The sequence below is a fragment of the Ictalurus punctatus genome, chromosome 11, assembly GCF_001660625.3.
Source record: "Ictalurus punctatus breed USDA103 chromosome 11, Coco_2.0, whole genome shotgun sequence".
Taxonomy (NCBI): Eukaryota; Metazoa; Chordata; class Actinopteri; order Siluriformes; family Ictaluridae; genus Ictalurus; species Ictalurus punctatus.
The window spans coordinates 24,760,399-24,774,266 of record NC_030426.2 but is presented as its reverse complement, the minus strand read 5'-3'; the positions used below and the strand labels follow the sequence as shown (position 1 = coordinate 24,774,266).

At 38.0% G+C, this 13,868-nt stretch overlaps 1 protein-coding gene and 1 long non-coding RNA gene across 2 annotated transcripts; both read left to right on the top strand.

The window, feature by feature from the left end:
• Positions 1 to 8,410: 8,410 nt before the first annotated feature.
• Positions 8,411 to 11,628, top strand: LOC108261833 (polymeric immunoglobulin receptor). Its single transcript, XM_053683547.1, has 3 exons — positions 8,411 to 8,722; positions 10,481 to 10,825; positions 11,432 to 11,628. Exons 1-3 carry the CDS (start codon positions 8,620 to 8,622, stop codon positions 11,626 to 11,628), a joined length of 645 nt encoding a protein of 214 aa, XP_053539522.1. The 5' UTR covers positions 8,411 to 8,619.
• A 73-nt stretch (positions 11,629 to 11,701) lies between these two features.
• LOC128634022 (uncharacterized) lies at positions 11,702 to 13,652 on the top strand. Its single transcript, XR_008397223.1, has 3 exons — positions 11,702 to 11,814; positions 12,062 to 12,093; positions 12,206 to 13,652. It is a non-coding gene; the product is annotated as an uncharacterized LOC128634022 (long non-coding RNA).
• The last annotated feature ends 216 nt before the right edge of the window (positions 13,653 to 13,868 follow it).

The following is a 13,868-nucleotide window of genomic DNA, read 5'->3' as shown; positions in this document are numbered from 1 at the left end:
GACATGCTGTGAGAGGAAAATTATCAACAATGCAAAGCGGAGTTACTCTTACCACCCTGAAGACTAATATTTTCCTGTGACAGCATTTCTTAAAGTATTTAATTTCTTCTATACCACAACAATTTTCCAAACGCTGACATTTTGTTAGATTTATTATAGAACAACACGCTTTTATCTCTTTACACTGTAGTTACATTTAATAATAATAACCATTTACAGTTACATTTAATAATAATAACCATTTACAGTTACATTTAATAATAAGATGCTATAATGTATCTTATGACGCTATAAGATACTATAATGATGATTTTTTAGATTCCTTCATGAACTGCTGTTTTTTGTAGCTAGATTATATGTTTACACGTACGATATTTCCTCATATTTAAAAATGTAAAAATGCATGACGTGTGCTGTGATATGAAGTGGTGAAGCTTACGCAAGTCAACACACACTTACAAATTTACAAAGTCAAGTGTGACAGTTTGAATTCATTTGAAAGTGTCTCTGCTGCATTTTGCTCACACCCTTCACACACACGTTTGGTGTGAGCAGTTTCCTCACAGAGACAGAAGCGGAAGTGGACGTGGCTTCACTTTCTGGTTACGACAGATCTGGGTGTGTCAGAGACTGTGACAGACTTTTAAGCGAGCCTTTGAAAGAACAGGAGCTTTAATATCTTTCTGAAGTGGAGTTGGTGTGGAGATCTGGGAGTGTGAACTCAGGATGAAGATCCTCCTCATCTTCACCCTCTGTCTGATCTCAGGTAAAGAAATGCACTTCAGAATAATCCTCACTATCAGCAGCAGTGTTACATGAAGGAAGGTTTTGCTCAGATGGATGTTTGGTGTTTTGTTAGATGGAGGAGACTCCAAGGAAGTAACAGGATATTCACGAGGAGGAGTCCTTATCAAGTGCAAGTATGATACAGAATACAGAGAAAACCAAAAATTTTTCTGTAAGGGTTCAGTACCAGGCTGTTCTGACCAAATAAAGACAGGAGCTAAAAACAAGTGGATAAATTCAGGAAGATTCTCACTGATTGATGACACCAAATCAGCAGAGTTCAGTGTGATGATCAGAGAGCTCACTGTAGAGGACACTGGGACGTACCAGTGTGCAGTTGATATAATGGGAAATGACATTTACACACCTGTGGAACTGAAAGTAAAGGAAGGTGAGTCTCCCACCGCTGCCTTCTGTTTATCTTCCTGAACATTTAGCATCATTAGCATTATCTACACTGAAAGTACAAACAGTAGGATTTTCTATATGCTATATAATGCTTATTTATAATTATATTACAGTGGTGTTGAATGCTCAGTACTGATTGGTGTTGATTCATTTTCTATAACAGCAGCTCTGACATTAGTGCTGACTGAAAATCTCAGGTTTATGCGAATGAGCTCAATCTAATACATTATTGTTTCTATAGTAACAGCTAGTTCACAGGGACTTTTACCACATGATGTACCACTTTAATAGATGTGAAAACACATTATTTAATACCAAAAATATATTTTCCTTGATATAGTTAGTTTTTCTGCGAAAGGCTGAATGTTTAATGAATGTTTATTCAACAGTTAAACAGAGCAGATTGAACTCTTCACTTTTTCAGTAACATGACGAGCTGCATTATGATGTCAGGTCCACCATGGACAATCTCCCCAGAGGGCACGCGTGTTTTTGAACTTCTTATTTAGTTTTAGTTCCTGTGTTTGTGCTCACCTCAGGTGTATTTCTCCTGATTAGTTTCTCTATTTAAGTTCTGTGTTTTCTCTCCTTAGTTGCTTGGCGTTTATGTTTTCCCCTGTCATAGTTTTATCTTAATTTTGGTTGGTTTTGCTAGGTTCAATTCAATTCAGTTCAATTTTATTTGTATAGCGCTTTTTACAATAGACATTGTCTCAAAGCAGCTTTACAGAAATATCAACGCGGTATATAGATATTAAAGGTGCGAATTTATCCCAACTGAGCAAGCCGGTGGCGACGGTGGCAAGGAAGAACTCCCTAAGATGTTTTAAGAGGAAGAAACCTTGAGAGGAACCCGACTCAGAAGGGAACCCGTCCTCATCTGGGTAACAACAGATAGTGTGAAAAAGTTCATTATGGGTTTATATGAAGTCTGTACGGCGTTAGGAGCAGCCGTAGTCCCAGCAGTCTGGAATTAGAGAAGATTTGAGCTCCATCCAGAGGCAGAAAGGATCTGGATCTCTAGTATCTCCATGAATTCGTGTGGGGCTCAGCGAAAGGAGAGAGGGAGAGAAAAGATTATTATGACTGCGAAGTAGTAGAACAGAATCTAGTCAGGGTAGGCTTGAGTAAACAAATACGTTTTAAGCTTAGACTTAAACACTGAGACTGTGTCTGTGTCCCGAACACTAATAGGAAGACTGTTCCATAACTGTGGGGCTCTATAAGAGAAAGCTCTTCCCGCTGCTGTAGCCTTCACTATTCGAGGTACCGTCAAACAGCCTCCATCTTTTGATCTAAGTAGGCGTGGCGGATCACAGAAAACCAAAAGGTCGCTTAGATATTGTGGCGCGAGACCGTTTAGTGCTTTATAGGTTAATAAAAGTATTTTATAGTTAATGCGAGATTTCACTGGGAGCCAATGCAGTGTTGATAATATCGCTGTGATATGGTCGTACCTTTTAGTTCTAGTTAGGACTCTAGCAGCTGCATTCTGGACTAATTGGAGCTTATTTATGTTCCTACTGGAACATCCAGACAGTACGGCATTACAGTAATCTAATCTAGAGGTGATGAATGCATGAACTAGTATTTCCGCATCATGTAGTGGCAATATGTTTCTTATTTTAGAAATATTTCTGAGATGAAAGAAGGCTATCCTAGTAATATTATCTACATGAGAATCAAATGATAGACTGGAGTCAATAATCACTCCAAGGTCTTTAACTGTTGTACATGATGAAACAGAAAGACCATCCAGAGTAACCATGTGATCAGAAAGATTACTTCTAGCTACACGTGGGCCTAATAAAAGTATTTCTGTTTTATCAGAATTAAGTAAAAGGAAGTTAGTTAACATCCAACGTCTAATGTCCTTTACACAATCCTCAACTTTACTAAGCTGCTGTCTGTCCTCTGGCTTCGCTGAAACATACAACTGTGTATCATTAGCATAACAGTGGAAGCTAATTCCATGCTTACGAATAATTTGCCCTAGGTCTTCTTTCTTTTTCTGTCTTCTGGTTGTTTGTTAGTTGTTTATTTAATAACGCTCATCTGCACTCGCATCCACATCCCTGGATTTGGTACATATGTATTTCGGGTTTATTTTGTTTTGGGGGAGAAAATAAGAGGCTGGTGATGGAACGACTGTTTATTTCAGAAATTTAATAATAACAATGTCACATTTCAAGGTAGAGACGGATGCAAATGCAGAATTTACAGTTTTAATAAAGAAACAAACAAAGTGCAAAAGACAAAATGGCATGGACACCAAACACATGGACAAAGAAAGGCTAACGTGAGATAAAGAGTGCAATGCAAACTGTGACTATATACAAGAGTGCTAATTACCAGGAAGATGAATCAGGTGCAGGTGGTCATGTGACTCTGGTGCAATGGCTTTTGGGAAGTGAAGTTCAGTGTTCCCTTACTGATTTCATGACAAATAATAATAATAATAATAATAATAATAATAATAATAATAATAAAACACAGTGGTGTCGTTGACAAATACTTAGCTCCAATGGTGATTATTTTCATTAAAAACACGCCCCCATGTGTTTTATTTCTTACTTATGTACGTTGTAACCATGATATGAACTTGCTTTTAACAGGGGGCTCGGTCTCTAGAGAAGTGAGTGCATATGCAGGGGGAGGAATCAACATCAAGTGCAGATATGAGGATGAATATAAAGACAAACCCAAATCTTTCTGTAAGATGGGAACACATCCGTGGTGTTTTAATCGAATAACAACAAAACTACACAGTGAATGGTCACATGATGGCAGATTCTCAATTCAGGACAGCAGAAGTGCAGGATTCTTCAGTGTGTTTATCAGAGAGCTGATTACGGAGGACACTGGAACATACGCGTGTGCTGTTGTTGTGTCTGATGAAATACAGATCTACACTGTAGTGAAGCTGAAAGTAACAGAAGGTGAGGATCTTTAATTATGTGTTTTATCAGAAGAAACATCAGATTTATATGTAAATTTACTGTATAACTGTCTAAGTGTTGTTAATCAGAGCTAGGACACATATACACATATAAACTGATCTGATTGGTTGTGATTTGCAGATCTGTCCTATGAGAAGTCCATCAGTAAGACTGTCCATGTAGGAGGAGATTTGAATATCAGCTGTAAATACCCAGAATCCCTCAGGAGTGACCCCAAGTTTCTCTGCAAGACGAGGCTGCAACGTGCTGTTTGTTCTTATAAAGAATCTGTTAAAGAAAGTAGAAAATATGTAAACATGGGGAAATTCTCCGTGTATGATGACAGAGAAACACAAATGTTGACTGTGAGTATTAGAAGTGTAACTGAGCAGGACTCTGGTGAATACTGGTGTGGAGCTGAAGCAGCCTGGACATCTGATCATGGATACAGGGTTTATTTCACACAGATCGACCTGACAGTTACTGGTGAGTTTGTAGAGACATGGAGACACGTTGTCTCAGTCAGTATTTCTGAAGTTCCACACATAGAGAATGTACACTGTATTGTGTTGCATCTGTGCTGCTGTCAGTCATTTACTAGATTCACTCACTTAATGTCTTTCATTATCTAACTAAACTTTTCACTGCTTTAGAGCCACATGTCCCAGTTTCAACCTCGATACCAACACAACCTTCATCATCATCATCATCATCATTATCACCATCTGAGCCTCCTCCATCTTCTTTTCTAGCAGGTGATTCTGCTCAGATCCTCATCACCCCCAGAGTCTAACTACATGACTTTGATGAATCTGATCCCTTATGAATGATCAGCATGTAGGTTAAAGTGACGGTCTGTTTGTTTCTCTTCCAGGATTTCCAGCTTTCACTGTGATCACTGTGTCTGTAATTCTGCTGCTGCTTCTGATTGGAGTCATATTCCTCATTGTGATTCTACATAACAGACGCAGGACGCAAAGTACACACACACACACACACACACACACACACACACACACACACACACACACACACACACACCACCATAGAAAATGATGTTGGACTGCTACGTGACTGATTCTCCTCCCAGATAGTGTTATAGTCATATAATCAATAACACGTCGGACTCACGACAAAAGGGTTTCAGTCATACATGTGGTGTCTGTACTTATAAAGATTAAATTAACACTTGTTCTTTTTCTTCCCTCATCTTCCTGCAGGTCCAGGAACAATGACACCAGCTTACAGAGAGGTGAGTACAAATTAACAGTAAAACAACTCATTGACTCCATTAATTAATTTGACAAAACATTTCAAGTTTTTACAACTTCTAAAACTTCTCTTTTTTATTATTATAATTTCAGACAAATGGAGATTATGAAAATGACCCAAATGTGCTCCATTTCCAGTCAAGACAAATGACCAACCAATCAGATTCAGTCTACCAAAGTCTGAACCCCAACACCAACCAATCAGATTCAGTCTACCAAAGTCTGAACCCCAACACCAACCAATCAGATTCAGTCTACCAAAGTCTGAACCCCAACACCAACCAATCAGATTCGGTCTATCAAAGTCTGAACCCCAACACCAACCAATCAGATTCGGCCTACCAAAGTCTGAACCCCAACACCAACCAATCAGATTCAGTCTACCAAAGTCTCAAGTGTTAAACCGACCAGCTGGACACAGTTGGAGTCAGAAATTGCCCTCTAACCAATGAGATTGTTGCTGCCAGATTCTCTATTAAACTGGACTGGCCTCTCATTTGAAAATTATTCTAGTTTCAAACTAAATTGTGGAATAACCTGTCAAGATCAGATAATGTAAATGAATAGTTTTTCAAAAAGCCAGTTTATCGCTGTTCAGAAGTTTGCTATATGCTTGGAAACCAGCACATGGAAGTGCTGAGAGCCTTCATCCTCATCCTGAAATGTGGTCAAATAAAGTGTATAAAAGATGCCATTTCATATGTTAGATATCATGTGTTCTGTGATTAACTGATGCTGAAAGTTTGTGCTTCTGGGTTTGTTTTGAGAGTCAGGATTTGAGTTGTTCACAAAATTACACACACTTCCTTCAAGTTACATTTCTGATGTGTAATGATTTTCATAACCTCCATGACACAGGGTTAGAGGTTAGTTTGAAGTTTCAGCTCAATAGCCACGCTCAACAATCAACAGTGAACATTTATTATTATTTATTGTTATTTTTATCATGAATCATCATTTATTACTACTTTAATCACTTTTAATCATTTTATATAATAATTTTCCATATTAATGCTGTAATGATGCATTTGCCTCCTAATGTTTTTAGAACTTTGGGATGAGTAAGCTTAGCCACACACTGATTTTTACTGATTTGCTGATTTACTTGTAATTTCATGATTATAATGACTATTCTCTGTCTTCCTTCTTTTCACTTTATTAAACATTTAATTAATCCTAAAGGGGAGTGTAGAATATTATGTATTTTAAACTCCACTCAATGCTTCCTGTGTGTTGTACGTTTACTCCTTTACATTTTGAGTACTGCATCGATAATGGACTGTGGTTGCTATGTGTTACTTGGTAGGTTCTATTTTCTAGACTTAGGACACTTTGAGTTTCCAGCCACAGAGGGTTTGTAAGAAAGGGAGTCAAAGGTTACAGGTGTTTTGGATGATGAGACCATGAAGGGGTCAAATGAATAAATGAATAAATTCTGTCTCCATCCCTCCACTTTTGTGGCTGCCTGCATCTCTTTATGAAGAAAAAACTTCACTATGAAATTCTGTGCTTCAGGTCTTTCTCCTGGTCAAAACAACACACTTCCAAAAACTTGACAAATGAAACAAAAGCAGCAGCAGCTGGAATGGGAAATGTTATGCGATCATGGACTTTGTAATGTTGTAATTCTGTTCTTATTCTCTTCACATTAAGAACAAAAAGCAGTTAGACAGATTCAGGGATATTTCTGGGGGATATAAGAACATATTCTGATACAGTTCATTGTAATTGTTAGATCCTTGGCTACACACCCTTCCACACTTCAGTACTCACAGACAATGGTCTACTTACCCCTGGCTCCGCCCACTTACAGGCTTCTTAACATGACATGAACCTGGACTATTTCAGTACTGACCTGAACAATTGCTGCTCCAAAGCACTTATAGTGGTCATGCACGTTACACACACACAATGTGATTCGAGCCTTCTCTTGAGTTTTGGTCACATTTTTATTCTTACATGGATGTAGTGCTTCCCTCCTGTGTGTCTCACATTATCCTCTAGATGGCAGCAGCAGCATCAGACCAACTCACAATAAACACTTTAACTCTATTGATCACTGCTGTAACTCCACCTGTGGACTCAGAGCTGTGTTTTAAATGAAGATAAATCAGATAAGCAAGAAATAAACCCCAACAGGACATGCTGTGAGAGGAAAATTATCAACAATGCAAAGCGGAGTTACTCTTACCACCCTGAAGACTAATATTTTCCTGTGACAACATTTATTAAAGTATTTAATTTATTTTATACCACAACAATTTTCCAAACATTGACATTTTGTTAGATTTATTATAGAACAACACGCTTTTATCTCTTTACACTGTAGTTACATTTAATAATAATAACCATTTACAGTTACATTTAATAATAATATCCATTTACAGTTACATTTAATAATAAGATGCTATAATGTATCTTATGACGCTATAAGATACTATAATGATGATTGTTTAGATTCCTTCATGAACTGCTGTTTTTTGTAACTAGATTATATGTTTACACGTACGATATTTCCTCATTTTTAAAAATGTAAAAATGCATGACGTGTGCTGTGATATGAAGTGGTGAAGCTTACGCAAGTCAACACACACTTATACATTTACAAAGTCAAGTGTGACAGTTTGAATTCATTTGAAAGTGTCTCTGCTGCATTTTGCTCACACACTTCACACACATGTTTGTTGTGAGCAGTTTCCTCACAGAGACAGAAGCGGAAGTGGATGTGGCTTCACTTTCTGGTTAAGACAAAGATCTGGGTGGGTCAGAGACTGTGACAGACTTTGAAGCGAGCCTTTGAAAGAACAGGAGATTTAATATCTCTCTGAAGTGGAGTTGGTGTGGAGATCTGGGAGTGTGAACTCAGGATGAAGATCCTCCTCATCTTCACCCTCTGTCTGATCTCAGGTAAAGAAATGCACTTCAGAATAATCCTCACTGTCAGCAGCAGTGTTACAGGAAGGAAGGTTTTGCTCAGATGGATGTTTGGTGTTTTGTTAGATGGAGGAGCCTCCAAGAACATAACAGGATATTCAGGAGGAGGAGTCCTTATCAAGTGCAAGTATCATACAGAATACACAGAAAACCGAAAATTTTACTGTAAGGGTTCATGGCTATCCTGTTCTTACCAAATAAAGACAGGAGCTAAAAACGAGTGGATAAATTCAGGAAGATTCTCACTGATTGATGACACCAAATCAGCAGAGTTCAGTGTGATGATCAGAGAGCTCACTGTAGAGGACACTGGGACGTACCAGTGTGGAGTTCATAAATTTGGAAAAGACATTTACATACCGGTGAAACTGAAGGTAAAGGAAGGTGAGTCTCCCACCGCTGCCTTCTGTTTATCTTCCTGAACATTTAGCATCATTAGCATTATCTACACTGAAAGTACAAACAGTAGGATTTTCTATATGCTATATAATGCTTATTTATAATTATATTACAGTGGTGTTGAATGCTCAGTACTGATTGGTGTTGATTCATTTTCTATAACAGCAGCTCTGACATTAGTGCTGACTGAAAATCTCAGGTTTATGCGAATGAGCTCAATCTAATACATTATTGTTTCTATAGTAACAGCTAGTTCACAGGGACTTTTACCACATAATGTACCACATTAATAGATGTGAAAACACATTATTTAATAACAAAAATATATTTTCCTTGATATGGTTAGTTTTTCTGTGAAAGGCTGAACGTTTAATAAATGTTTATTGAACAGTTAAACAGAGCAGATTGAACTCTTCACTTTTTCAGTAACATGACGAGCTGCATTATGATGTCAGGTCCACCATGGACGGTCTCCCCAGAGGGCACGCGTGTTTTTGAACTTCTTATTTAGTTTTAGTTCCTGTGTTTGTGCTCATCTCAGGTGTATTTCTCCTGATTAGTTTCTGTATTTAAGTTCTGTGTTTTCTCTCCTTAGTTGCTTGGCGTTTATGTTTTCCCCTGTCATAGCCTTGTCTTAATTTTGGTTGGTTTTGCTAGGTCTTGGTTCTTTTTCTGTCTTCTGGTTGTTTGTTAGTTGTTTATTTAATAACGCTCATCTGCACTCCCATCCGTCTCCCTGGATTTTGTACATATGTATTTTGGGTTTGTTTTGTTTTGGGGGAGAAAATAAGAGGCTGGTGATGGAACGACTGTTTATCTCATAAATTTAATAATAATAATGTCACGTTTCAAGGTAGAGACGGATGCAAATGCAGAATTTACAGTTTTAATAAAGAAACAAACAAAGTGCAAAAGACAAAATGGCATGGACTCCAAACACATGGACAAAGAAAGGCTAACGTGAGATAAAGAGTGCAATGCAAACTGTGACTATATACAAGAGTGCTAATTACCAGGAAGGTGAATCAGGTGCAGGTGGTCATGTGACTCTGGTGCAATGGCTGTTGGGAAGTGTAGTTCAGTGTTCCCTTACTGATTTCATGTCAAATAATAATAATAATAATAATAATAATAATAATAATAATAATAAAACACTTAGTGGTGTCGTTGGCAAATACTTAGCTCCAATGGTGATTATTTTCATTAAAAACACGCCCCCATGTGTTTTATTTCTTACTTATGTACGTTGTAACCATGATATGAACTTGCTTTTAACAGGGGGCTCGGTCTCTAGAGAAGTGAGTGCATATGCAGGGGGAGGAATCAACATCAAGTGCAGATATGAGGATGAATATAAAGACAAACCCAAATCTTTCTGTAAGATGGGATCACATCAGTGGAGTTTTAATCAAATAACAACAAAACTACACAGTGAATGGTCACATGATGGCAGATTCTCAATTCAGGACAGCAGAAGTGCAGGACTCTTCAGTGTGTTTATCAGAGAGCTGATTACGGAGGACACTGGAACATACGCGTGTGCTGTTGTTGTGTCTGATGAAATACAGATTTACACTGTAGTGAAGCTGAAAGTAACAGAAGATGAGGATCTTTAATTATGTGTTTTATCAGAAGAAACATCAGATTTATATGTAAATTTACTGTATAACTGTCTAAGTGTTGTTAATCAGAGCTAGGACACATATACACATATAAACTGATCTGATTGGTTGTGATTTGCAGATCTGTCCTATGAGAAGTCCATCAGTAAGACTGCCCATGTAGGAGGAGATATGATTGTCAGCTGTAAATACCCAGAATCCCTCAGGAGTGACTCCAAGTTTCTCTGCAAGACGAGGCTGCAACGTGCTGCTTGTTCTTATAAAGAATCTGTTAAAGAAAGTAGAAAATATGTAAATGAGGGGAAATTCTCCCTGTATGATGACAGAGAAACACAAATGTTGACTGTGAGTATTAGAAGTGTAACTGAGCAGGACTCTGGTGAATACTGGTGTGGAGCTGAAGCAGCCTGGACATCTGATCATGGATACAAGGTTTATTTCACACAGATCGACCTGACAGTTGCTGGTGAGTTTGTATGAGTAAAGCTGCTATTCTGTAATTTCAGACCATTCTGACAGCTTGATATATCTTAGAATGTATTTTATATTCTTGCTCTATTGGAAGAGAGGTTTTGCTTCTTACTGAAATACATTTGCTTACTTCAAGCATTTATTCATCAACAGAAAAAGAAAATGAATTCATTCATCTTCACAGAGTCACATCCTCATTGACACTTAACAGTAATGTAGTGTAGCCATTCCACTTCTCAGCATGTTTGTGGGAGTGGGAGAAAACCAGAGAACCCGGAGGAATCACAGAACAGAACATGTAAAAACTTCATGTAGACAGTAACCCGAGCTGTAGACTTACTGAAAAACATCTGCTGTACTCACAGAGACCAGGATGCTCATAATGAATCCCACTATCAGGCTACACCCAGAGGTGGATGGGTTCTCTTATGAGTCTGGTTCCTCTCAATGTCCTCATTACTTATAATATTTTGTCACTTAACACCAAATTTTTACTCTCAACACTTTTATAGATAAAAGCCCTGTACTGCTTTCAGGCATATGCTGGATCTACATACGACTCCTTTATCATCCAAACTATCTATATGTTTCTGTGCTTTAGATCCACGTGTCCCTGTTTCAGCATCAGTGCCAACAAAATATTCATTAACATCTTTACCAACATCATCATCACCATCATCATCATCATCATCATCATCCACGCTACTACTTCTCCCAAATAAGCACAACTCCTGGCCTACTCCAGCTTCTCCTCCAGCAGGTGATTCTGCTCAGATCCTCATCACCCCCAGAGTCTAACTACATGACTTTGATGAATCTGATCCCTTATGAATGATCAGCATGTAGGTTAAAGTGACGGTCTGTTTGTTTCTCTTCCAGGATTTCCAGCTTCCACTGTGATCACTGTGTCTGTAATTCTGCTGCTGCTTCTGATTGGAGTCATATTCCTCATTGTGATTCTACATAAGAGACACAGGACGCAAAGTACACACACACACACACACACACACACACGCACACACGCACACACACACACACACGCACACACACACCACCATAGAAAATGAGGCTGGACTGCTACATGAGTGATTCTCCTCCCAGTTAGTGTTATAGTCATATAATCAATAACACGTCAAACTCACGTCAAAAGGGTTTCAGTCATACATGTGGTGTCTGTACTTATAAAGATTAAACTAACACTTGTTCTTTTTCTTTCCTCATCTTCCTGCAGGTCCAGGAACAATGACACCAACTTACAGAGAGGTGAGTACAAATTAACAGTAAAACAACTCATTGACTCCATTAAGTAATTTGACAAAACATTTAAAGTTTTTACAACTTCTAAAACATCTCTTTTTTATTATTATAATTTCAGACAAATGGAGATTATGAAAATGACCCAAATGTGCTCCATTTCCAGTCAAGACAAATGACCAACCAATCAGATTCAGTCTATCAAAGTCTGAACCCCAACACCAACCAATCAGATTCGGTCTACCAAAGTCTGAACCCCAACACCAACCAGTCAGATTCGGTCTACCAAAGTCTGAACCCCAACACCAACCAATCAGATTCGGTCTATCAAAGTCTGAAACCCAACACCAACCAATCAGATTCAGTCTACCAAAGTCTCAAGTGTTAAACGGGCCAGTTGGACACAGTTGGAGTCAGAAATTGCCCTCTAACCAATGAGATTGTTGCTGCCAGATTCTCTATTAAACTGGACTGGCCTCTCATTTGAAAATTATTCTAGTTTCAAACTAAATTGTGGAATAACCTGTCAAGATCAGATGACGTAAATGAATAGTTTTTCAAAAAGCCAGTTTATCGCTGTTCAGAAGTTTGCTATATGCTTGGAAACCAGCACATGGAAGTGCTGAGAGTCTTCATCCTCATCCTGAAATGTGGTCAAATAAAGTGTATAAAAGATGCCATTTCATATGTTAGATATCATGTGTTCTGTGATTAACTGATGCTGAAAGTTTGTGGTTGTGAGTTTGTTTTGAGAGTCAGGATTTGAGTTGTTCACAAAATTACACACACCTCCTTCAAGTTACATTTCTGATGTGTAATGATTTTCATAACCTCCATGACACAGGGTTAGAGGTTAGTTAGAAGTTTCAGCTCAATAGCCACGCTCAACAATCAACAGTGAACATTTATTATTATTTATTGTTATTTTTATCATGAATCATCATTTATCATTCCCTACTTTAATCACTTTTAATCATTTTATACAATAATTTTCCATATTAATGCTGTAATGATGCATTTGCCTCCTAATGTTTTTGGACCTTTGGGATGAGTAAGCTTAGCCACACACTGATTTTTACAGATTTACTGATTTACTTGTAATTTCATGATTATAATTACTATTCTCTGTCTTTTTTATTTTCACTTTGATTATTAAACAATTAATTAATCCTAAAGGGGAGTGTAGAATATTATGTATTATAAACTCCACTCAATGCTTCCTGTGTGTTGTACGTTTACTCCTTTACATTTTGAGTACTGCATCGATAATGGACTGTGGTTGTGTTGGCTCGAATTTAGCCTATTACCCCAAAACATTTAAAATTCAACTTAGAAGCCAATACTCACATCTACCTCTGAGACCAGTTGGAGATAGAAAAAATACACCAGCCATGAGTGAGAAGAAGCAAGGGTCCAGCTTTATTGTTTCATTCCACCACACGAGATCCACACCGATGAGAATTCTCAGAAGTGATCCCCCTACCCTGAGCTTAAGCTCCAGTATTTATACTGTATTTACACACTAGATAACCCATAGGTTTCCAGAAAAGGCCTATTTCACTTACCCATAGAATTGAAACCAGGGGTTTTAATTTACACATAAAATCAGAACCCAGGCATTTCCAACAACCCAGGAAACAAAAACCCAGAGTTTCTAGCTACCTAGGTTGTCAAAAACCAGGATTCTCATTTACCTAGGGGGTCAAAAACCAGGATTCTCATTTACCTAGGCAGTCAGAAACCAGGATTCTCAATTCCCTAGGTAAAAAAAATGACGTAGACAA

Excerpts from the sequence above, each read along its gene's own strand:
- LOC108261833 (XM_053683547.1), top strand. The coding sequence starts at position 8,620 with ATGATCAGAGAGCTCACTGTAGAGGACACTGGGACGTACCAGTGTGGA. Across the intron at positions 8,723-10,480 it reads GAAACTGAAGGTAAAGGAAG|ATCTGTCCTATGAGAAGTCC; the intron begins GTGAGTCTCCCA and ends TGTGATTTGCAG. Across the intron at positions 10,826-11,431 it reads GATCGACCTGACAGTTGCTG|ATCCACGTGTCCCTGTTTCA; the intron begins GTGAGTTTGTAT and ends TCTGTGCTTTAG.